The sequence below is a fragment of the Pomacea canaliculata genome, linkage group LG13 (genome assembly GCF_003073045.1).
Source record: "Pomacea canaliculata isolate SZHN2017 linkage group LG13, ASM307304v1, whole genome shotgun sequence".
Lineage (NCBI taxonomy): Eukaryota > Metazoa > Mollusca > Gastropoda > Architaenioglossa > Ampullariidae > Pomacea > Pomacea canaliculata.
The window spans coordinates 17,423,431-17,449,503 of record NC_037602.1 but is presented as its reverse complement, the minus strand read 5'-3'; the positions used below and the strand labels follow the sequence as shown (position 1 = coordinate 17,449,503).

General features: G+C 44.3%; 2 protein-coding genes across 3 annotated transcripts in view; one reads left to right on the top strand and one right to left on the bottom strand.

The window, feature by feature from the left end:
* LOC112554495 (centlein-like) overlaps positions 1 to 18,775 on the bottom strand; it is a 55,588-nt gene extending 36,813 nt beyond the window's left edge. The window contains exons 1-6 of the mRNA XM_025222278.1: positions 18,706 to 18,775; positions 17,422 to 17,492; positions 15,847 to 15,911; positions 15,435 to 15,523; positions 13,770 to 13,898; positions 12,584 to 12,668 (exon numbers count right to left, since the gene is read on the bottom strand). Of these exons, the coding sequence (XP_025078063.1) occupies positions 12,584 to 12,668; positions 13,770 to 13,898; positions 15,435 to 15,523; positions 15,847 to 15,911; positions 17,422 to 17,467 (414 nt within the window). The 5' untranslated portion in view covers positions 17,468 to 17,492; positions 18,706 to 18,775. The remainder of the gene's footprint in view (positions 1 to 12,583; positions 12,669 to 13,769; positions 13,899 to 15,434; positions 15,524 to 15,846; positions 15,912 to 17,421; positions 17,493 to 18,705) is intronic.
* Positions 18,776 to 19,813: 1,038 nt separating this feature from the next.
* Positions 19,814 to 26,073, top strand: part of LOC112554584 (zinc finger protein basonuclin-2-like) — a 35,532-nt gene continuing 29,272 nt past the window's right edge. Inside the window, exons 1-2 of one of the 2 annotated variants that reach the window (XM_025222427.1) lie at positions 19,814 to 21,335; positions 21,911 to 21,983. In XM_025222427.1, the coding sequence (XP_025078212.1) occupies positions 21,969 to 21,983 (15 nt within the window). In that variant the 5' untranslated portion in view covers positions 19,814 to 21,335; positions 21,911 to 21,968. Of the gene's footprint in view, positions 21,336 to 21,449; positions 21,817 to 21,910; positions 21,984 to 26,073 lie in introns of those variants that run through there. The other variant, XM_025222428.1, reaches the window with a different exon arrangement.

Below are 26,073 nucleotides of genomic sequence, written 5' to 3'. Positions count from 1 at the left end.
GATGTCCCACGTGCAAGACCCTCCGACTCCAAAGCTTTAGTTATCAGTAAGAATTCAAAGTACTTTAGACACTCTGTGTAAAGGACACTGACAATAACTGTTTAAGATCTTGGTTAATAAAGTTACCGGAGGTTAAAACCGAGTATCTTCATGTAATACACCTTTGGCTTATGTATTTTTATGTTCGTGAAGAAATTCGGGACACACATTTTCCTGTCAAACCAGCCAACCCACGAGATTTGAGACTAAGACACCGATTTTAGACACATAAGATCCTGGCTGTGCATAATGCCCTAATCATGCACCCACGAAACATACATGCGCATACATGCAAGCAGACGCATACATCCACCCACATCGCTGGCAAGTAAAATCTGCGAGTCACAAACGACTGTGGCTGGAATGATGGCACATATCTACGACGGCAAATAATCAGCGAAGTCCACCAGAGGGCGTCCACCAGAGAATCTGACTTGCATCTTCTTTTTTTTTTATCATAAGCGCATCGAGTGTGCAAACATATTTCAGCAGTTGAGCCGCTTCCGCTAATTCTTTCATCTTCGTTTATTGGTTAGCGCACACACACACACCCTTCCCTCATCTACTGATTAGCAATAACCACTCTTCCCTGCTTCCGAGAAATGTGAGCCCTCGACGGCCCCTTCATAACCAAACTCACTTTTTTGTAAGGATGGGGTGGATGGTCGAACGTATGATGGATTACCCATCGTGCATCATGCGGTGATGACGTATGCTGCAAACTACGTGGAAGTGCTGCCAGGCCAGTCGCGTTCACAGGAGTACGAACAGTTCACGTCGGGTGTCGGTTTGTAGTTCAGACACCAGAAGCCTTTCACTTTTTAACACCGTCTCCGCCTCGTTTAGTCGAGACATTTTGTTCTAAAAATAGAGATCAAACATAGGAAACCCATTTTTTAGGGGGAAAATACACTACTATCACCTTCCCGACAACTTAGTAATTCTTCTTTTAGATTTTCTTTCGCTGAACAACAATTCAGCAATAACACAACATAAGCCAGATCTGGTTGTCCACCGCTTGACGTTTATACGTATGTATGCGTGCACCCAGTGTTTGCGTGCGGCCCTGTGACTATTACACCCTGTCTGCTGTACCGCAGCAGCATCTGCCTCCTCAGACGTCGCATCCGTCATCATCTGCTGTCCAGTCATTGCAGTACGACACTGGCTGATGGTCGATCACCACTGTTCTTGGCGCGTGGTCCGGCCGTCAGCTCCCTGTACACTGCACCGCCACCCGGCTACACCCTTCACGGCCTGTGCACAGTCACCTGCCTCCACCGTCTCACTGCCCGGCCACTGAGACAAAGTCAGGGACAGTAAGAAACTCGTGAACATTTAGACATCTCATCCTGAGTCTTCAATCCAACCATTTCAATCGAATGTTTGACCATCATTTGTTGTGCGAGGGTCACAGGAAACCAATGGCCTGGGAACAAACGCTTGGGACATTCGGAATTCTGGTCAACAAACATGTTTGCCAATACACTGAGATTCAGAAGTTGACTCTTCGGCACTTCGCAAGGTTAAAATAAATGGTATATGTGTAAAATTTGGGAGAAGTAGTGGGTATGATGGTCGGGAACAATTATGTCAACTCCCAGAGGTGACACAAAAGACTACTGAGTGCATTAAGAGGACGTCAGAGTTCTCAGAAATTCGTGAATTTGTAGTGTGTCATCTCTCTGTGCCGAATTCAGGTTACGATCAGTGAAGTGGTGTTTGTAAGACTATTTCCTGTTGTAACAGCACTCGTCAAAGTTCAGAATAAACCAGCGAACTTTTGGCCAGGTGGCAACTGACTGTTAGAGGCTGTCGGATAGGTCACGAACGTCTGATATTTTTTAAGAACTTAATCAAGTTAATATTTTTTAAGTTTGTCTATTTAGCAATAATTAATTTGAACAGCACCTGCATAGGCACAAAATCGGGTTTTTGTTTTGTTTCTCTTTGTCCGTGTGAAAGAAAATTCGATTGCCAAAGTGAGTGAAAAGAGCTGAGTGCTGCGACAGTACAATCGACAGATTTCTGTATCTGAGGTGGAGACAACGGGAGACTATTCTATCAGTAACTGAGTCGTCTACTCCATCTGAAGAGAGACAGGGAGAGAGTGAGATGAATGAGACTGGAAGAACTGATGACAACATATATTTGTACCAGAAACGATAACGTCCATGTGACACTGCCGTCAGCCAAACCTTGCCACTGATTAAAGCCATCGCGGAATTTAATTCAAATATCTGTGAATCTGTTCATGTAAATCATTTCAATAGTTGTAGTAAACGACTAAACAAAATTATCTAATAAAAAAAAAACATGGTGTCTTGGCTCCTGTTGTGTTGCTCTCACACGACGATTGTCTCCAACGATTTTATTACTCCAACACTTTCGCCTAAAATCCTTTTTTGTTGGCTTGGGGTGAGGACTAAATTCCTGATGCACTGACCGACCGATGCATCTCACATCTTTCTATCACAGGATGAAAATCGAAGACAGCACGCAAACCCTAGCACCCACAACAATATCGAGTGTTGTTTTGGTAATAGTGATATGGGTGGGCGACTCCACTTGCGGGACTTGTATTGATGAAGCTCGTTTCTCCAGGTTAGTCTACCCAAGGCGGGTACATCTACTACCCGCAAAGTACTGACTAAAATAGCGCATTTGCGGTGGTTGGGTAATCCTGCCGTGTCAATCATGTTTCTCAAGACAGGTTAAATATCTCGGATATTGTTCTTGATGTGAACACTTTTCTGTGTAACCATAATGGAACAGAACTGTTTGGAAAACGCTTTCATTGATTTCATAATTTACGACTAACAGACGCCATAAAAAAAAAATAATAATAAATGAAGCAGTCGACACAGCGCTTTTTTTTTTTCGGTTTGATACGTTGCTCTTTATATTCCCGAATTACGATATAATAATTTTTTTGCTAGCTAATATTAACCTGATGAGCTTCCATTTGGTTAGAAAGGATAAAAGTGAATTTTTCTGCCGCTTCTTGTTTGCTTTTAGACTCCGGCAGGTGAGTTAACTTCTCAACTGTCGGTGGCTCGTTAGATGAACATTTACCATCTGTTCCTACCCAAGCTAGACCAGTTTACCCACCGAGCATACAGACTATGACCGTGAATGCGAGCCCCGCTGATAAATGCACTTAACCCAGTGCAGAAGGTCACTTGTTGGCGACTCGCTTGGGACTGTGACGGGAAAATCTCCAAGCTTCCAGCGGATGAGGGAAGGTGAAAGTGTGTGGGGGGTTGAGGGTTGGGAGGACTAGCTTGGGCTCTACATCCTCTAGACAGGGTAAGCCACTGCAACTCTAACCAGCAGCCCACGGGACCTTTTTTACCTTTGATTGAAAGGATACCACACTGTTAAGGGAAGCATCTGTTACTCAACCTCAGCAGCTCGCCTCCCTTTACCCTTGTTGCTCCTCGCTGCGACTGAACGTCGGGTGGCGGATTAGCGGTGCACTTCAAAGGGTCGGCGTGTGACTGGATGACACAATGTAAGCAAGTCCTCAAACCCAGCAATGTCTTAGGCATCTGAACATCCCTTTGTACCTCCTCACTTGTAAACAAGTCATATGTTGCCGGAAAACAACGAAAGGCTGGGTGGGTAGTGGCACTAGCTGCATGCTAACGCCGTCTGCTAGAATATTGATACAATGCTAGCAGTTTAGCTGACTGCTAGGCGTTGAACATACATAGTGCATCTATGCAACGGGCCCCCAGTGAACTTGCCGCCGGTTTCCTGGTTTGTTTGGAGAGAAGAAGACTCTCGATACATGCAAATACTACAAGTAGCCGTGATTTAAGTTTACCTGCTGGCGTAAAACTCCAACAATATTACATATTCTTTAAAAGCATTCTCACGCCCTGAAGGATTGTTAAATACTTTAATATATTACGATAACATTTTTTTTAATTTACAAATTGTCACTTCGCATGCCTTTATCGTTCTCTTTCCTGCGTGAATTACTTCTGTTATGTAAAGAAACTTTGTTCTGGTTCGTTCTTATCTGTTTTTAACGCGCTAGATGAATCATTATTCCGTTTTCTTTTCGTCTGCTTTTACCTACGATGATGATGATACGAAAATGCTTGCTTACGTCCCAGTTAGATGTAAGATGAAATAATACGATGTACACGTTGATGACGATGATATTAGAAAATCAGAAACAGAAAGTGCAGCAGTTAACAGCTTCTTTATGACGAAGCCAAACAAGCTTTCCAAGATAAAAGAGCGAGCGGAATCAAGCCAGCGTCGGAAAGGTCGACCAACATTACATCGACGAGTGAAGGGAGGCGAACAACTCGGGAGAGATGCCCACCACAAACGCGTGCGAGCGCGTGCGAAGAAAAAAAAAAGTACTTTCGTGAGGAGGGATTCAGATGGTAGAAGGAGAACCGCGGAAGTGGAGGAAGGGGGAGTAGTTGTACCAAGTTGATCGCAACTCTATTACATGTTAACCACGCCGAAGATTTACACAGCCGCGGTGTTAGGGAGGGCAGAGAAGACCGCCAGGGTCTCGCAGGCCGCGATAAGACAATAGGGTCTGAAGACTGATGCATAACAAGAGGACGAGGATGCTGCGACGCGCGAGGCGAGGCGAGGCAGGAAAGTGAAGGATGATGACGAGGGTAGGGTGAAGGTCGAAGGCTAATGCATGGGGAGGATTGCGGAGGAGACGGGCTGGGGACCAGGCAAGGGTCTGGCAGGAGAGAGCGCGGGCCATGTGGCGATATCTGCTTACACGCCATTTCCTCTGCCTGGCGGGCAGCGCGGCCGGACCCACGCGTCTTCGCCGCACGAGCAGCAGCAGCAGCAGAACACCTCCTGGGTGTGCAGCAAGGGTTTGACGAAGGCCGCGCGCTACCACCTGAACACGAGGGTCCCTCACAGTCTCACAGTCCAGCCGCTAGCACTGGACGCGCGTGCGTGTGTCGTCTCCAGGCTGTCAAGGCGTGAATGTTTTCCGTACAGACCTGCCGGGCTCAGCCAAGTCCTGATAACACAGCTGTGCTGACAAAACAGTGGGAATTCACAGCAATTAGCAAAAGGGTGAAGATATTTGTGAATCAACCTAGCGAAACACACCGGCTTCAAAATCAGCGTCCCTTTTTCCCGTGTTTTTAATTTGTTGGTCAGTGAGGACAGTGCACCTACCTAAAGTGACATCCCTGTTTATTATAATTTTAAAAAATAAATTTTCCAACTCTCCCCTTCCGAGTACATGTATAGCCCACTCGTAATACTCGTATTACAGCTTACTCGTGTTATTATTATTGAATTCCACGACCTACTTGCTTGCAGTTCCCGCATTCGTAAAGCACTCCGCATCTGTATCTCATAAGGTAGGTGCCGTGACACCCTCCAGAAACTCAGCCAGTCTCCTGCCCGTGATAAGATAGCCATGGCCTGGCTAGTTCCAATTCTCTCGGCCACCCTTGGTGTCTGCGACACCACGCTGACATCAACATTTAAGGGTCTAGGTCAGGTCAAAATGATGGGGGAAAGGTCAAGCAGCGACGTTGACCAAAGACAATGCCGGAACATACGGGTACTGTCCAGTCGGCCCTTCCTTACCCTGCCTCTCCCCACTAAGCCCCACTCCCTCCGACCACTAGTATATTATTATGCTTTGAAAGACATGCTCCCCATAGTAAAATGAGTTAAAACACTTGCTTGTCACCACTGCGATGAAATCAAAAAGATTCAGGTTCACATCTCACCTCAGGACACTCTGTATGAGAGACACAATTTCAAAAGCCGGCAGCCAAGAGGGGGGTTTCTCTAGTTTTATCTCCCCTATCCATGGTTTGGTCTCCTCAGAAGTACACTGGGGATGACACGAGGTTGCGGTAAAGGATGACTTCAATCTGTAGTGCCCTGTCCTGAGGCGGAAAGTTATCAACTGGTCTGATCTGGACAGATAATGGTACATACCACGGAGCATATCCTTCCGGAGTGCCAGGCTCCTCCAGGAACTGAGGGCGGAGGTCTGGCCATCCCCAACGCCCCTAGACATCAAGCTGTACAGACCTGTGGATGCTTTGCCGATGACTGCCAGGTTTAGTTCGAAAGCTAGTCTACAAGTGTGACAAAAAAACAAAAAAAAAAAAAAAATAAAAGAGGTGAACGCGAGCATTTCCCCTCTACCCATCATCCCTTTCCTTCATCCTGCAAAATCTCCATCTTGCTGTCAAATAAACCAACGAAAGATTAGACACGCTTGGCAGTCATTTGTTAATTTAGTTGTAGACACCGGTCTACACTCGTATCTCTAGTGTTAGCAAGAGTCAACGCGAGTTGTATCAATGCGGGTGGCGTTTCTGCTGTAAAGGCTGTGAAAATGTCGGCACGAATTGTACATCAGGGATTACGATGGCCATTAGGGAGACCAAGCTGCGACCACTAACCCAGCGACGGCACTCGGACCTCACCATCTCACCAGCCATCAGCAGCTAGCGTCCAGTATATAAAATCGAGACACAGCCAGTGACAGTCCAACACCGATTTAGAACCCTCGCGGTGATAATTGGATCTGTCAACGACATAACATCCGTTGTTCGTTTGTTTGTTTTGCTTTTTTAATCGCAATCGCGTACACGAAAAAAATATCCGAGAAAGTTTCTCAAACTGTCTCTTGGAATGACAAAATCGTGGACAAAGAATTGAAGTAAGGTTAGACCCCCTCCTACTTCAACACACACAACTTTCTACCGCCAAGAGACCTGCTGTCATTTTGAAGACATCAGCGGATTCTGATCACTAGATGTCCTTATTTAGTATACCATATAGGTGGAGGTTGGGTGAAAGAGTGAAAGAAGGAAGAAGGAAATGATGCTGGCATAGCTGTTTCTCCTTTCAACCAAGGGAGAGCTGCCGGCGGAGGATAGTTTTCGGGCCGTGTAAGCCAAATGTCAACTGTGTCCATTCAGGCTCCGCGCGCCGATCGAGTGCGACTCAAGCGCGCGTCGATATTCCTACCACAGCGCTAGGCACTCGACGGCGACAAGTGGGTCCGAAGATTCCGCGAGACACTTGCTGGCTGAAGAAAGAAGAAAAAAATGGAGACGCGCGAGAACGGCAGGTCTGCCCGAGATCTTAGGGATTGGATGGGCAGTTCGGGACGGCGGCAGGGAGGGAAAGGGGGAAGAGAGAGAGAGAAAAAAAAGAGTGAGAGAAGGGAGAGAACTATTGCACAACTTATGAATCACGGATTGATTATTATGACACGGGAGACCCAGGCACGGCAAAATCGCGCAGCCATTTTCGGTGACCACATGAAGGCGAAAGGGATGTGGGGAGGGGAGAGAATGAGAAGAAGATAGAAAAAAAAGAGTTTACCAGAGGCTGGACGTTGAGGGGGTGAGGGGTAGCGAAATCTGGTGTAGAATACAAGAGGGTGGTGGTGAGGGTGTGTGTGTGTTTCTGGAAAAGGGATGTCCCGAGCAAGCGAAGTATCCCGAAAAAAAAATCGACGATGCGATTTGAGCACAGTCATCGAGCCAGACGATTGCCGTTTGTCACTCACGCAACAAACACGAACGCGCAGTCAAGCGGGTAGGGTCGGGTCCTGGTGTTGGTGATGGTGATGGAAAGGGGTAGAAATGTAGAACATGGGGCCGGCGGAGGAGCAGGGGGAGGGCCACAGAAAGGGTGTTGGACGGGACCGAAGATGAAGGGCGCGAAAGGGAAAAGGCCAAGAGGTAGACAGCAAGATGCGTTAGGGTCCCTCCTGATCAGGGCGGGACATCGATAACACATTAACGGGCGTCCCCGTCACCTCCCCCTCTGCCCCACCCCTCCCACCTTCACCAACCTTCCAAGACAGCGCGCTGCATCACTTATGTATGAATTAATCTTCTCATGAACAATCGACCGCACTTGCCCCCCGCAAAACAGCTCCGTGACAAATGACAAAATTTGCCACAAATCAGCCACCAAACGCACGACGGCCGGGTCTCCGGCACAATTCCATTATGAATAATTGAATTGAGGCACGTCCTTGCTGGCCGGGTCCCTGGCAGGCCGCAGACGAAGGAGCCGGGTGGCGGGGCGAGCTGTCTCCTTCAAAGTTAATAGGGTCAACCCGTTGGCCAAGAGGATGGGGGTAGGGGAGGGGGACGGTCTCCCCTTACCCTGGTGTCACCAGCGCCGTTAATTAATCATCAACAAATGGAATTAGAGTTAGCTTCCCCGTGTCTCGAGTTGTTCTCGTATGGAGCGGGAGGCGACAGGCTGCCTGATGACGCGGAGACAGCGGACGGCGACACGCAGCGGCTTTCTCCTGGTGGCGGCCATTGGTGTCACGTGACTTCGCGGATGTCCGGCAGTGTCGCAAGACTTACTCTCCTCGCGAGCGCTGGCACGGCAGACAGAGTAGGGTTTTTTTTTTACCCCACCCCACTCCCTGTGCGTTTCATCCAATCAGCTCCTCTGATGGAATTTGCAGCAGGAACTGTGTTTGCCTTCGACTTGTTGAGCCAACATTCCAGCATGGCGATGGCACTTAATCAAATCACAACTGTTGTCTCCCTTTTCGGGACGTGTTCTACTCCAATGTCGTCTGCTTAGCACAAACTGAATTTTCCACTTGAAAACTCGCCCGTAAAGCAAATTACTAATACTTTTTTTTAAGTCAGACCTGCTGCTGCTGCTGCGGTTGTCTTGTTAAGAGGAGGTCACTGTCATTGTCTCGTCGAAGGGAGCCACAGTCGTTCGAAAGCGCGGCTGTACAAGGTGCGACAACTCACGAAACATCTGGAGGTTGCTCGCACCCAACACACGTGACCAGACTCCATGACGCAAGTCTCCACATTCGCTACACGATAAGGCACATCCTCTATGAACACACAAACATGCATTCATATATAAATACCTACATACGTGTAAACAACGTACAATCACGTACAGGAGGAGGAAATGGGTGTTTACGCCGAGCCAGCAAGCTATGGCTATATCACGGCAAGTATATTAGGAGGCGTGGGATGCATGGACGGTGGACACAATGATTCTGGTTCAACGGGTCTCTGTACACATGTCCTACTCAAAAGGCAACTGAGAAATCGTGCCCACAAATCTTCGTCAGGATGCCAACTTCAGAACTGCGGGATCACACATAACCGACCTTTCATGGCGCGCCGCTGTTACTGGTCATATTCAGCGGGAAAAGAATTATTCTGAAGATACAAGTTTATGTCATGGATAGAAGTTTTTTTTCCCAATTTTTGTTTTTCAGTTTTTCCTGTCTAATCAGCCATTCAATTAACGATGGCAGCAAGTGAACCGAGGGGCTCCTCGTCGTCATCCTCACGACTGAACTGTTGTTGCTAATTTTTCTACTTTTTTTTCTATTTCTGCTTATACTATTTCTTCTACCGGTACTATGTTCAGTCGGTTTACTACATCTACTTCTGTTGCTACAACTACTATGTCTACTGGTATACTACATCTACTTCTGTTTCTACTAAGCATATTGCTGTTATTTCTACTTCTTCTATTGCTACCACAAGCAAACAAAAAGTATTTAACATCCTGACGTTCGCCTGCTTTCGACCATTTGATCGGCGACAGCTCGAAGTTTTCCTGCTTTTCTAACAATTGGTGAACGACAACAGCGTTTTCTGTCAGTTGATAAAAATCACGAAAATATTAAAACTGCAAGGGACAACAAATGAAATATAGAATATAGAGTGCGACATGCCGTCAAGTCTCATCCCTTTGAATGTCATGTGTCAGGAGTCCTGTATTCAGACGATGCTTTGCGGCGGCTGTATAACCTTGTGGTCAGGGAGCACCGTTGCAAAGAAGACGAATGCCATTTCAAGGTTCTCTCGCTAGAAAACTCACCCAGAAGTTAAGGTAGGGTGACAGAAGACAGCTGGGTTCCTGACTTCCACATGCGTGTTACAGACAGTTCGCTTCCCCCTCCTCTAACAGGCTAGGAAAACTTTTTGTACCCGTGAATTTTGTAAGGAATTTCTTGAGTTTTTAAGCAGCAAAAGATGTTACATGCTAATGTTTCTCTAATAACAGACGAGACTTGACCAAGTTCAGATTTCGATGAAGAAGAAGAAGAATTTGTCTAACAGCCCAATGACTTTGTACTAGGCATCTCTAATGACGTAATAATAGTATAACAAAAAACAGATTTCGATGTCATCAAAATAAACAGAACAGAACAATTTTACGCGTCGCTAACGATTAATCCACAAAACTAAGTAAATCAGGTTAAGGTTTTCTGTAGTAAAGGTTGTTGTACCTTGTCTTCCTCCTACTGCTGCCAGTATCTAGCGATGTTGCTAGGGGGGTATGTAGACGAATCAAAAACGAAGGACAAAATGCTTCCAAAAGACATTTTTCTAAGAAAATTTGTCCTTCGAGACACCATCCCGAATTTTTATAAGAACAGTCATAAGACCCTCGTTTTTAAACTCCAAGCAACAATAGAACCGCACTCAATGCCCTGCTTTTTCTTACACACAGCTCAAAACATGCGACACGACCAAATGGGTGGCGTCACTTCCGACTATGTCAAAAGTATAATCGATGACAGCAGGCCCTCCTGATTAGCATACAGGAGCCAGCACTCGACAGGCATTTAACACTTTACCCCCGTCCTCCATCGCCCAATTCCCCTTCCCATGTGTGGCCAGAAGATATTGGTAATTCCCTGCAGTAGACAGCCATGCACATCAGCGAGCAATTGTGCGCAGCGCTCAGAGCTTTTCACTCACGTCACCAATGGTAACGCAGTTCCCCTGGCTGGCCTGCATAAACCGTTCGCTACTCTTGTCCACATCCACAGGAGCCCATAATTTTCAGCGTCATGTCTCAATGTCTGTGGACACTTTTATGTCCGGAAGCATATATACCTTGGGTCATACAACCCATCCTAAAGAGGTTGTCACGTTGAAATATATATGAATATGTGAGCATTATTAGTGAATGTTATGTATGTTTAAGCACCATGTGAACATTTCCCAAACTACACATATTTTTCAGCATGTGACAAATATGGATGGATGAACGTTCGACCATGTTTTAAGCAAAAATTTTACTTGATGGTTAGGGCTAGGGTTAATTATAAAAAACTTCCCTTAACTTGCTCAACTTTTCACCCATACTTGTAAAAAGCAGAATTCGAATTCGACAAAAGGTAAGCGCTGACATGCCACTACTGACCTTTCGATTGCCCAAACTGGTTTTTGACGAAGTTATAACACTATACAAAAAAGATTTACCTTTTGTTTCTCAGCCTCAAATATCTCACGCCTCTACCCACTCCATTACTATACCACACTTAAAATCTTTTACAATGTATCCTATGACATCTTTTTGTTCCACTTTACCCAAATGTTACAATTAAAACACATTTTTTTAAAGTAGCATTCTCACATCTTGTTCGCGGCTGTGTATAGAACTATTGTATGGTATTACTATGGTAATTATAATCTGCAGATCTCTTGGGGAACAAAGAATCGCACAGGCTGGAGGCTAGCAGACGTCTCTATCGCGCGTACAGACTTCAGGTTTATGTATGACACTCAATGTTGCCATGACAGGCAAACAAGGAACCGAATGTACAGCGACAAAGAATGAATATAAGGGAACAAGCAGCAAACAAGGAAGCAATCGAGTAAAAGCGATGTGAAAAATTCCCGGAATTATCAAAACCCTACCAAAATCCATTTGTTAATTAAGAAGCTATGCGAACTTAGATAATTCTAAATTAAGCTCATTAAAAGTGATTTTCCAATCTGAGAAATTAACTACTTTGGGAAATGAAAACCTTTAAATGTCGACAGTCTCCTGCGCACAGAGAACAACTATGGTGTATTACTTTAGACAATGGATATACCAATTTGCATGCTCTTCAAACACTTTTAATGCCCATAGTCTAGGTGATGTAAATGCACAAGTGTTTTGAGTTTTTTGAAACTGTGAAATCCCGATTTAGACCTTTATATGAATGTTTATTTTTAAAGGTGTGTATCTCACTACCATAAGAATATTTAAGTATTTTCTAATAAACTAAATATATTCACTGCTGCAATTTCTTCTCCTTCCCTTTCATTTCATTTTTTTTTTTTTTTTAGTTTACTTTAATCTAAATACTGATGAAACTGAAGGCTGAAGTCGATGCGACAGCCTCGAGCACGACGACGAAGCGTTTCCAGAAGGGAGCCTACAGTTGTGATTATGATATGACGGAAAAAAAGAACTCTTGACCTCTTTCAAAAGGCTGGCGAAAATTTTGATATTCAAAGATTTCTATCTCGCGAATGGATCCGTGTTAATCGCCTAACAGCCTGAAAACAACTTTCTCAGTCTTGTCGTGTCACGTGTAAAACGCAATCCTTACATGTAATGAGGTAAGCAACTCTATTATATAGGCCTTTTTTACGAACCTCTGGCACACTTCTACATGAGAACTACACTAAACTACTGCCAAACACGTACCTGACAATCTGAGTTCAGCAGACGAGCGAAAAAGTCAGGATGGTATCAAATGTGAATCGTAACTAACCTTCATCTCTAAAGGCGTGACGGCATCCTGTAGTCTCTCCACCTCAGTCTGGTACTGTGCGCACTTTTCTTGAAGATCCACTTTCCTGATTTAAAAAAAGAAAAAGGTAATTTTTTTTTTTGAGTGCTACTGCAAAAGTAAATAAAATAAAACCTAGGCACGGGAGGCTACCCAATTAATACAAATGCACAACATACGATACCATACGCCGGCTGAATGATCCCTCCCTCTGTTAAAACTCAAAGAACACAAATATAAGTCTCAAAGATCTAGTAGGGTGCACTTGTTTCTTATGACTGAGTAAAACTCAATTCGTTACTATTTCCCCGAAAATCTGGTTGAATACTGCCACTTGCGTTCTTGAGATACTCGCCTACAAACATCACCGTGCGCAGATAGAGGCCAAAATCTCGATGTCACGTGTGTGCAGTTACGCCCAACTAACAGATGGTCCCTGCCCTCCCATTGGAAGTGACATTCGCAGCGTAAAAATACCTGCGGAAAATCCTCACGCCTTATTGTTTTTATTACTTTTATAGCGCTTTAAACACACACACACAATGCTGACGGGCCACAATTCACTCTATATTGATGCTCAGTAATAAAGAAGCCAAAGTCGCTATGCGAGGTCACACAACAACTTTTATAGACTCGAGCGTTCTATGCGATATTTTTTGCGAAGAATATAAAAATATTAAGCTCCCGTGAAGACTAGAAAATTTCATATTTTTTTCCGCTTGATTTATGCCAAAATGCCACTAAAAAAAAGGTAAGAAAAAGAATACGCCAGCGAAACATGACACAAAATCAAAAGAAGATCCCTACCATGCTTCAGTACCTTTTATGGCTTTGGGCATGTCATCAATGTTACTGAAAAAAGCCAGTCATCATTGCGGGTATTAACCACACCCAGTCTCTGGCTCTCGTGGGTCGTGCGCGCGACCAATGATATCACTCTGTATGGACACTAGTCCTTATGTCTACCCAAAAGAACTTCAAACCTGAAAAGCTTTCGTTTTGTACGGAAAAAGACATAAAAACGCAGAGACAGTCTAATCCCAGGACAAAACGTGAAGACCATCTATAATATCGGCAAGCTGAGCTTAGGACTCTAAGAATCCACAGAGCTAAAAGATTTACCTATCTGTAGTTGTAACTCTATGCGGGCAGGTAGATGCCCTCTCACCTGCTCAGCAGTTCGCTGATCTCCTGGGCCTGTTTAGCGACGATGTTCTGCAGCTCTTCGATGCGGTCGTCTTTCACCTGCAGAATCTCCAGAACCCTGTGGTCTTTGGCCTCCGCTTTCTCCTTCTCTCTGCACATGCCAGGTAGAAAAGCTGCAGTTAAAATCGAAATTCCCAAAGCTATCAAGGTGCTAAGAAAATCGATATAGAGTTACAGGCGCAGAAAGAGCGGGACATGGATCAGCTATAAAATTAGTTCCCCTGGTCGTGGTGATTGAAAACCATCAGGAAAAAAAACCTTATCTCCGCTCATGGATTTTATAATTTACCTGTCACCGTGCTGGGTCCAACAAAGAACAGTGTCACTAGTCGTTGTTATCCGATGGGCCACAATCGGAACTGTCCGCTACTACATTGCCACAAACAATTTTGTTTTCCTCTCACCACAGCTGCCAGCCACAGGACTAGACACCATGTTTACTCAAGTGATTACCAATGTCTACTAACATGATCATCAGTGTTTACTAAACTGATTATTCATGTCTACTAAAGCTATTACCAGGGTTTACAAAACTGATCATAGCACCTGCTACGCAAGATGCACCGTTTGTAGACTGCTGCCATATAAAATATCGCTCGCTGCACTACAGCCAGTTCTATAATGACTATAAACATTGATCCCCCCATCCCTCTCAAATAAAACCCTTTCATCATCTTTCAAGAAGGAACAGCTCTTCTTGTTGCTGAACATCTGAATTGTGTTTTGGGGAAGATGCAATAAAGAACGAATAAAAAAGAATAAATGCTTTTGAGCTCGCCGGCTGTTCCCGCCTTATTTGAGGCAAACACCAACTTTATTTTTGAGACTCGGCTGGGGGCAAGAAGTCGCGCATATCATCACTTTGCTGAGGTGCATCCCGTGATGTAACTAGCGGGAAACTAAACGCGAATCTATCTGACACTTTTGGCTGTCGCAGAAAAAAAAAAGCTGCCTACTAATGGTGGAGGCTACAGACTGACAATTTTCTTTTTTATGTCTTGTCTTGCTTTTCTATAGTTTTTAATTCCCTTCATAACAATGATGGTTCTCCATCCTTGGGATGTGAATCAGACCTACCTCCTTTCTCTGAATGTTTACCATCAAATAACACTGGAAAACATAATAACGGCCGACGGTCCATTGCCAAAACAAGATATTTTCCCATTTTTCTTTCCATAATTCTGTACAGTTTATGACATCATCTCTCTGAATCATTCCTAAATTAATGATATAGAAATAAAGGAATATAAATGAAGTAGAAAATAAAGAATTGATATGCATTACATCATTTTTTAGGTCAAAAGGTATATTTTTGTATGAGGAAATATAACAAAACTAGAAAGCAATTTTTTTCAATACATCAACCATTAAAACCCCACATTCGTGCATACTAAAATTCTTACAGCACAGAATCATCTTCTCATCAAACTGGAACAATAATAATACGAAGAAGAATTGGAAGCATTCCAAACATTGTATATGAAAAGTATTTATCTTTTATATTTCTACTGTTAAAATCCACAATCCATTACTGTTGGGCTCTCAGATGATGCAAATATTGCCATCATGTTAAAGCACTCCAAATAAACTTTGAAGGAATATGTTTATTATCCCCATGTGGCTTTACCTTTGCAAGACCTGTGAAATAGCATCAGTGACATCTGGATTTGAGACCTGCAATCGTTTCCATAGAGACCAGACAAAATCTTTGTCAGCCTGAAACACATGCCAAAACAAATTTAAAAAATCAATTTTTGCCGTGAAAAATTTGTTGATCACCTCAGAAGTGGATGTTATGATGATAAAAATAAAGTCCTACATGCAAACTATCTAGCAGTACAAATGAAATGCATATGCTGACAGTCACAGGCATGCCAACAGAAGAATGCATGCAAAGACAATCACAACTAGCAATAGTTATTTTTTATCTGCACCTGCACAGACCTCTGCAGGACATAATGTCAATTTTTCTCTAAAAATGTCTACAAAGGTGATGGATGACTTAAAAATTACATGAACTTGCACCTATTCGGTAATACCTGGCATTGAATAAGCTCAGACTGCAAAACCTTGTTTTGAGCAAGTAACTGGCTGTAATCCAGATCTGGAAAAAAAAAAGTTAAAATGTCTACCCTAAGTTTTTATTTCACAAAACTATGACAATCTGCTGAGATAGCAGATAATAAATATTGCTGAAACTTTTTAGTAGATGTTTGGTTTGTATTTAACTCTTGATGTTTCATCCAAGCAAATGTCCTAGCAAGCATGACATATTAAAGCAAATATACTGACAACAAGGATTATTTGTCTTAATCCTATTAATCTGCTCATTATTTTTTCCAATTTATTCATGCACTAAAATTAACATTTCAGTTGTTCTAATGTTCATGGCACATTTTTGCAGCTGTTGTCTTTGACACAAGGTACTTGTTAAACCTGTTTAAAGCAATGGCACTGTCTGATTTTCAGTATAATTTTTCATCTTTTAATAACCATGTCTGAACTCTTCATAACTGAGCTAATTGATCAAATATAAAGATTCATATTCACAACTTATAAAATCTGTGTGTTACCTTATGGATTCTGGTTTGAGTGGGTAAAGGAGGAAGGAAAGAACATATGGTGTTCTGTTAGTAACTGAAGCTAACAATTTGATCTCCTGGCCTTCTTCCACTGCTGCAATGCTTATCTCTTTACAGTCTTTATGTTCATATGCCAAGTAATCCTTGATATTTTATAGGATAAATTGGTTCTTTTCTGTTAACCTTAACAGTTCAGGGTAATAATTCAAAGACTACAGCCACAAAAAAAAGTGTTGCCAACATTACAGTATACTGTTCCATGTTCTCCTAAATTTCTGTACCTGGGGTTAATTACAGGGGACAATTGATGTTTTATGCCGAGGCAGCAACTAAGGCTATATCGTGACAAAACAGCCAGGCCTGGAAACAGATGCCATATCCAGAGAAAGAACAGCAAGCTCAAGACAAGATCTGAACCCATGACCGCCAATCTTAGCTATATTGGTGATAGGTGTTAACCGTTGCACCACCTTAGAGTGTACTTAACAATCTAGTGTTCCATGTTTTTTTCCATTCTTTACGGAAATGAAAGCCTGTAGTTAATGTGCTTGATTAGAGGAGGTTTCTAGATCAGGGCCTCATCAGACATGAGGTAGGAACACTTACCCTCCTCACACACAAGAAGTATAACAGAAATGAGGTATCTCATTACATCAGGGCAAGTGGAAGGTGAGGGTTGGCCTCTGAATGCCCTGCATGTTCTGCCCTTAATACAATGAACCACCTACGTTCACCATCATGGTCATTAGGTTATGACGGTCTTCACCCTTAGCCTTACCTCTGACATGTAGCATGTTTGAGTAGCTTCTGCATGCTCAGAGATTTAAAATGAGTGTATTTACACTTTTATTCATACTCTTTTTATACACCAGCTTTCCCAAACTGTTCTATTCAAACAGAATATAGAAAGTACAGGTTGATCACTCAACTAATAATTATCTTTTGGTGCCTGGTGTTTCGAGGCAATAAATGCTAACTAGGCAGAATGCAAGAAGCTGACGAATAAAATCATCATACAGGCAAGGAAAATACCTTTGTTACTACTGGAATCGATACCCACTGACATCATTTTCATCATGGATCACTGCATACATAAGTTGATTCTAAAACAAAAAATTCATACAAAAATTATGTATAATGTGTGTATTGGTGGCAAGTTGTTAAGACCAATACCTAAAACTTGGAATAAGACTAGGCTTTGTTACAAACACAATGAACACACTGGCATAATAAACATAATATTCTGACACACCTACTGACATGTTATATATGCACAATAATTATTTTTAAACTGCAAACAATATGACACCTATATTTTCAAACTACAGCAAGACCTGCATCCTTCTTCTCAAACACAGTTTCCTTTTCTCTGGTGCCACATTTATTTTTTCATGCTTATAAATATCATTCCTTAGAGCACTAGATTTACATTCCTACATTCCACATTTTTAGTTTATATTTATTAAGTGTGTTTTAATATAAAAGCACCAGTAGTTCACACGTCTCATTATTATGTGAAGAAAAGTATATGCTAACAATCTGATTGTCATCATAGGTGACATTTGATATATGACTATGAGAAGACTAGATATTACAGTGCAATTTTAGCGTTAGGATAGGAGAATAAAACGAGTCTGCATTTCCTGAGATCATACCATAGATATTTGATAAAACATTTTCCATGTTCTTTAACTCATTTCAAGGTGATCATACTCTCTCCTCCCTCTCTTTCACACACACACACACATTTTCTCTCAAATGTTATAAGTATATAAATATGCATCAATATCACTACTACTATCTCGTACATTTTCATAGTATTTTGTGCATGTTGTTTTAGCATTATTCTCCTGATTAATAAGTCATTTCCCTCTTGTAGGCAAAGGTTACTTTTTTTTAAAAAGAAGCATTTTGTTTGCTTATACTATCACCCTCATTAATAAAGCATTGTCTTTGTCATTGTGTGTCTCCCTCCAATATCATAGATTTATCATAATACTGACTGCATTATGCAAAACTGATCGAATTTCTCAAAACGCTTATCTGATGAGACATTTACAGCTGAAAATGTGCAATACATCTCTTCATAGATATAATGTTACAAATGAGACATAACATTCTGTTCGCCTGTTTGTCCGAAAAGACAAGTTCGGACTCGATAGACTCGCGCATATTACCTACAATGTATAGTTGCAATACAGATAACTGTGCAAAAGCTCATTGTTTGAAATGTTAAAAACACATGTGTTAGCGTTTTTAAGCTTGTGCTACATATGTGTGTGAGAGCAAAAGTAGAAGGTTTACATTGGATACCACCTTATGCTCGTCGTTTGTGTCGTTCTCTCCCGCTAAGCAGTCATGTGAGAACGATTTACGGCTTGTTTGTATCATGTGACCTAATGTCGCAACCTTTATTATTTCATTCCTAATATTTTAACTCATGAAATAAAGCAAATATAGGTATTTTATTTCAGAATAAGATTTTAAATATTTAATTAATAGTTTGAATGGATTGTTTTTAAATTTCATTTACGGCACTGTAAGCTTGCTGCCCAAATGTCGTCTGCTTCTCGAAGTGACTAAAAGGACTTGATGAAGTCTTTTTCGTAACAGGTAAACAGAATTTGTGTGTAACTCTGGACTAACTGAGACGCAATCATGGGTCGATTGTGTAACGATACGCTGCAGCTTTATCTGCATGTTGTCACGCAAATGCGGTCGTTATCGATTTGGTCGCCAGTAGCAGACGACACTTCTGCCTTGAACAGGGAGCGACCGCTACCCGGGGGAACACACTCTCTGCAGACGCGTTCTTTGTTGCGCTGTTCATTTGTATGAATGGCTCTAGAGAATAATATGAACTTGCACCTATTCGGTCAGAGACTAGCATAATTTATCATTCAATTGTTTTACTAATCATTGTGAGCAAAGGACATGACTAATCTTGCAAACAAAATTCTTTTCGTTTTTCCAGCATGTAAAGTGCGATTGCAAAATTACCAAAGTGACATTCAAATTGTAGATAGAATTATACATTTAAATTATTTTAATCCTGTCTTATCGGTAAGAAAACTTTAATTTTCATTTTGAGATTTTATATCAGTAACTGCTGTGCTACAAGTTAAAGCCGATAATGTGAAAATGCTGTGGTAAACAATAAAGTCAGAAACATTTCTGATTTAGTATAGAAATTTTTAACGGTAGTTCAAATTTCTAGCCATAAACCAGTTATAAGTCTTGAGCATGCCCTTGTCAAGCTGGTCTTTGTATTAGTTGTGTACAAAGGATATATCTAAATCCTTGTCATTAAGGTTTCTGATCCATCCCTTCCCTGTCCCCTTATCCCACCCGAGAGCTTGCTTACGCGACCACCGTGTCTCTTGTCGTGTCTTTGTGTAAAGTTTATCTCGTCCAGTGTTCTGCAACGACGACTCTGACAAAGTTGCGTGTGTGCTTGCTGTGAGTCGCGTCCCGTGCAGGAGCTAGATCCCCCTGACACCAGTTGCTGGGCGGAGCGGGAGAGATGGCACTCCAGCCAGTCCTGTGCACAGCGATGCTTGTCATTGAGTTAATTAGTCCCACCCTGACCATCAAAGGAAACTTTAATGAAAGACACGTGCATTAGCATTCCCATATGGAGCTGTGGGGGTGCCATCTGTCTTGGAGACGCAAACCCGCTATTGATTGCTCAAGTGGCGGACAGGCCGTAGAGGGAGGCTGTACGGTCCCTTCCTGCGACGGGGTGACGCGAAGCGGAGCGTGAGGATGGGGGTGGAAAAGAGTGTAGCGTTGAGGGAGAGGGGTAGGCAAGTATATGGGTGGGGAGTGGCTGGAAGTGCGCGTGAGAGAGACTCTGCCATGGCGGCGGTATCGGTATGTCATTGGCTGCCGCCTCTGCGACAAAGAGGGCCGGTGCCGACATCTGCATCATCCCCCACCCCTTGCTTCTACCACCACAACACACTCACGCCACCCCTTCACCGCGGGACGTCTCGCTGGCACCAGGACAGCGGCCCACAGCCAGGATCACTTTACCCTTCATTTCGTTCTCTGTGTCCTTGCCGCCTCCTCCCCCTCCCTCCCAACTCTTCGGCTCTCCCTCCCTTCCACCCTCTTCCACCACACCAAAGTGCCAGAAGCCAGGAGAGTCGCGCTACCTCGGTGCAGAAGCCAGACAAGCTCAAGTGTCGAGACCATCACAGAACGGATGTGTCCCCCCTACTAGCTGCCGGAACGGAACACACAGCCAGATGCTGGCGCACAGGCAGTCCTTGTGAGTAAGGGGACGACGAAGGGCCAGGACTCACGGAGAGTTTGTCACTCATTTCCCAGTGTCGACGTGATGTGACAGCCCAAGGCGACGACGACGACGACAAGGACGAGACAAAAGCCCAACACACTCGTAGATCTACGTGTTGCGGGCGTTGCTGTCGCCCGGCCCGAAGCCTGCTGTGTCTTTTAGGTATTGATTTTCGCTCCTCTGCGCGCTCGACCGGCCCCTCCTTTCCCCCTCCTTCCACCTCCCCCCGGTCTGATTCCAGAAGGGAGCAGAGACAGGACAAAGTCAACATCTCACGTCCCGCATCCTGCCTAGGCTCTCTAACCATCTTCCTTTCGTCGTAGCCCATAACTTACCCTCCGCCCTCCAAGCCCCCACCCTGCTCCACCCCTTCTTCACCCTCTCTCGACAGCTCCTCCGGGCGTCTCTTTGGCTTTTGGACCCCTCCGCTGACTCGGCGTGGGAAGAGCACGGCAATGACTTTTGCAGGCCTCTACCATTGGTCAGCGGTGCCACGCTGTCCATCTTAGATACGGGATGCTGTGTCACTCTGTCAAATTCTCCGCTGTTCCCTCCTCGCCAAGCCCGCTGTTGCGCTTTCAAGGAAAGTGCTGAAAACTTGCCCGGGCTACGACAACTTTCAACTTCTTCCCAAACCCTTCCCGAAGTAAGTACTTTCGTTTGCTTGAAATGAACTTTACCTTGGCATCTTTGTGGTAAATACACATAACTTAATGTTCTCTTCTCATGTTTGAAAACTTTGGACGTAGGTGACATGTTCCTATTTAAAACACCTTCGTTAAACAACGACGCCACGAGGGCTAATCTGCGACTGATCGATGACTGTTGACATTCCTAGACAGACCGTATTTTACTGTCGTTGCTTGTTGCTTGAGGAGCTCGCTAGAGCATTGGTGCACAGGGAGGCAATGTGCCAGCGACAAGCCAGCATGCGCTGCACCGAGACAAAAGTTTCGAGTGAAGAGACAAAGACAGAACGAAGAAAAATGCCAGCAAGTCCCCCCCCCCTCTCATCCCTCTCTCTCTCTCTTCATTCACCCCCTGGGCCTCAACACGGGCTAGGCCCTTACCATCTGTTGAGAGTACCCCCCTGTATGTGACAGGGTGCAGTCCAACAAAATGCCCAAGTAAGCCAGGCGCCCGATAAAAGATGTTCAGTTACCAATCACCCACTGTGGACGCGGCCTTCTAAATTTGGCCTGTGTTTGGTGTGGGTTTCAGCTCAAGGAGTCCCTGAGCCTGCCGGTGACTGGAACAGCATGCGCCTGACAGGCTAGAGATGAAGCCGCTAGAGGTAAGTGCCACACAACTTCTTTGTCGTTTCGTCCTTTTTTTTTATTGATCCGTCCAGCGTTCCGCTGTAGGAGTAACCAACTGGTGTTTGAAAGGAATTAGTGTTTGGTTCTACGTTTGAGAGGATTTCATGTTTATTGCTGGCGCAGTTTAAATCCATGGCCGGAGTACACGAGGCCCGGCCGCCTAGGTCTAGTGTGAGCAACAACAGCGCTTCTTCAGGCCTGGCACAGCAGCCACGCCAGTCGTCTTGTGCTGCTTGATAGTAGAGGTCATCGCGATGTGTCATTTTTTCCTCCTAGGTAAAAATCTCCACTTTGACCATTCTCCCTCGTCTTCCAGTGAGATTAGACCACTGCGGAAATGGTTCGAGTTAGAATAAGGACGTAATTGTGCGTGTGAATTTAGTTTGTGAAACTTTTGGAGTCAGTTCTGCGAGTTTCGGTGATAGGACACATCGGAACTCAACAAGACAGCGGGGCCCTTCCAGTGGCAGCGAGGATGTGCGCAAGCAGCCATCTTCTATTTTTAGCGCTGAAGCTCCCCTGCTCCCCCAACCTCACTCGCTCTCGCCAGCGCTTTCGACTTTACGCTTTTTCCTTCAACCCTAGATGAAATTTCTTGACACTGTTCCTCTCTGGCCTACCAGTTATTTGAACCCAGTGTCAATATATCTTCGCTAGGGAAGAAAATGAGTTTGGGCCCCAGCTAAAATGATTGCAAGCGTCCTCTCTCTGTGTTGTGCATTCATCAGGCACGTTTGTCTCCCGGCCAGTGTCCAGGGTCCATGGCTAGCACTGGCCTCCTGTCAAAGACCAGCCTAATGACATTCAATCACCTTAATCACAGCCTGAATGATGCTACTGCGCGCTTTGTCAGGGAGAGACTCTGTTGGATCTGTCATAGAGAGGCATTTAGTGTCCTCGTGAGGTAGACAGTTTTCACGTATCGATCGCCTTCGATCGTTGGGACTCATTACCTCGATTGAGTCCCCCAGCCATTCCACTGGGAAGCGCGCCAGCCGTCAACCTACAACTTGTACTTAACCTTATTCCACCCCCTTCCCACTCTTTCTCCGTCCACCCATCGCCAACTTACGCGATCTGCTGGTATGTTGTGCAAATGTCACAAGCTTGCCGCCTTGGGATAGTGGGGACGATGCTGACATTATCGTACAAAGCAGGCTCAGGGTACTGAAGATCGACCTTCTTGAGGACTAGGCATGTTGTAATGTGTTAGTCATTACAACATTACCCCTCCCTCCCTCTCTGTCACTCATCGATTCGCCGTTGACAGTAATTGAAAATGACATTGAAAATGACTTGCATTCCCATGCCCTCTACCCCAAACGCAACAATGAAGTGTATTTAACACTGACAGTTTTTCACTAAACAAAAGGAATATAGGAATAGTAGTACATCACATGTCACTGTCAGTTATCTAATCTCTTTACGTCACACCTCGTTGAACGCTCCGTCACACCTGCTCGATCTTCATGCTGAGCTTAAAGCCTGCTGTCTCATTTCTGATACCTAATCTGGGTGGCGCTCACCTCGCAAACCTTTTCCAAAGAGGGAAGAATAGTCCTGCTTGGCGACAGACCACAGCCGGGAGCGAAATCAGCTACAGCCATACCCGACACCTCATCTGCATCACACAATCGCCAAGCCACCCACCACCTCCCTTCCCCAAACCCCTGCACCCCATTTCATTAGTCTAGAAGACTGCAGCACCACGACCCGTTTCAGCTCAATTGGGCCTTTCTGTTCGACAATTGTCGATGCCTGTGAAGTCGACGACGAGGGCTAGAGAAATTGCAGGTGTCCTGGAAACCCGTCCGACAGTGTGTCGCTATGGAGGACAGCTGCGACCAGCGCGGACGGTTCCCACGAGTGGACGGCTCGTGTTGACATTATCCCGGTGGAGAGTTGCAATCTCAGCACGACCGATCAATGTTGTCACCCCATCAGGTGCCGCGCCAACTGCTTTTGTCCTCGTTAATAACATGTAATCTATTCCTTGAAAGTTTTCCAGCCAGCTAGCTTTATTGTGTTTTTCTTCAATTTCGTAAATACGGTAAATCTCGACTTACATCATGCTGCTATTATGTCGGACAGTTTTCCCCCTTTACCAGACTTAGTAAAGACGGCCACTCTTGGACTTGTGTGAGTTATTCAGTCACTGGTTTGTCATCGACAATCTGTGTCTTCGACAATGACGTTCGCGCAGTCGCCCCTCGCTTAGTGCTCGATAACGCTTTTAGTGCCATCATATGTGATTGCTCCCCCATCTCCCCCACTCATCCTTCTTTCTCTCCCTCTCTCCCTTCGAGGGCTTTGTCCAAACAACGATGTTGCAAATATCTCGTGTTTGCACTGTCCCCAAGTACCTGCGACTCGATGGCGATAAATGGAGAGAAAATAATGTGCCGTGCTTTTTCCCGCCGTTTATTGTACGGAAATCTGTCATTTTTCACAGACTGTCGTTTGTGCTTGTGACCCATTCACAAGTGATGAAATGCAAATCTCGTCCACGGATGCATTGCATCTGAAAGAAATGGACATCTTTTTTTCCCCAAGTATTTGTGTGTGTGTGTGCGCGTGCGCGCAATATTTAGCAAAAGGAAACTGGTAAAGCATCTATAGACAGTCATCTGTGATGGAAAATGGGTTTACTTAGTGATATTCAGTTTTGGGACAGCATCTTTTTAAATGCAGTAGTAATTTTTCTGCCATTTTTTTTTTTCGCTGCGGACCTTTTTTTTAAATGTGTTATCATTATTTAGCGTTGTTGATATCTATACTATAGCTACGTAGTAGATGCCGCAAAGCTTTCAAGTGTTTTTTCCCACCTTTACTGAAGTTTCACGCTGTGTAATGCACAATTTGTTGAACCCCTTTTTCCTTTGTTTAGATAATTTTTAATAATTGATTGACGTGCATAGCTGTGTGTCGCCTTTGATCTGTTCACAAAATAAAATAAGACAGTAGCAAACATTCAGGGTGAAATGAAAAAAAGTTGTTGTGGGTGTTAATGGAGCTTAAATCCACGTTTAGAACTGAATTGTTCCACAGTAGTGCGAAGCTTAAAACAACCACGGTGGGTAAAGTACTTCGGGACTCTTTTGCGAGAACAATTAGTTTGGCAGTGGGCAGGAGCAGAAAGCTGCTGCACAGAGAGTGCGATAGCGAAAAGACCGTGTGATAGCAGATTGGCGAGGGAGGGGGATGCGTTGCAGGAAGACGCTACACAGATCACTCAACGTCGCTCTGGCCGTTAGCTGCCTCCGAGAGAGAAGCGGCTGGCTGGCTGGCTGGTTTTCTGTCAAGCTGCATCTCCCCCTCCTCTGACACCCACCCTCCGCTCGCGCTTGCCGCACACGCGGTGCCTTGACCGCCAATGTGTGTAATAAAGAAAGCGAAGAGAAAGGAGTGAACAAATCCTGAAATCCCCCATAATGAGAGAAATGAAATTATGGACTGAGGGGCATGGCTGACAAGTCGGCACCTCCGTGTATCGAAGGAATGCGAAGCCGTTACTCGCAGTCTTGTGTCGGCGTACGCCGAAAGCGGCTACGCGGACTCTGTCACTCTTTTTTCACTGGCTTATCGTAGACGACTGGGCAGTTAGCTGGCGTGGCTACCCAGCTTTGCCCTCCCCGACTTCCTAGCTGACCAGAAGACATTAAATGCCGAATCTTTGAAACTGAGGTTTTTGGCGCGTTATTTTCCCCTCGCCCTCGCTTACCGGAGAGTGCGTTCTACATTTTCACATGGCGGCGTTTCTGACACGCATGAGTAAACACAGCTATGACAGACCCAAGAGACTGCGGAAGGAAACATTCCAGACATTAGTTCTGTGCGAGTTTTGCTTTGTCTTGGATGTTCCTGGCTGGTTTTCCTGACGGACTTGGAATTTAGGATTGGTAATAGGGAGAGGACTATTTTTTTTTTAATAAAGCCATCAGAAGAATATACTTCCAGAAATAACTTCGAAAATGTCTCGAACGGATATTATTTCTGAAATTGGATTTACATTTCATCTCTCTACATGTACAATTCCAAATTTATAAGCGCAATATTGTTTTTAAG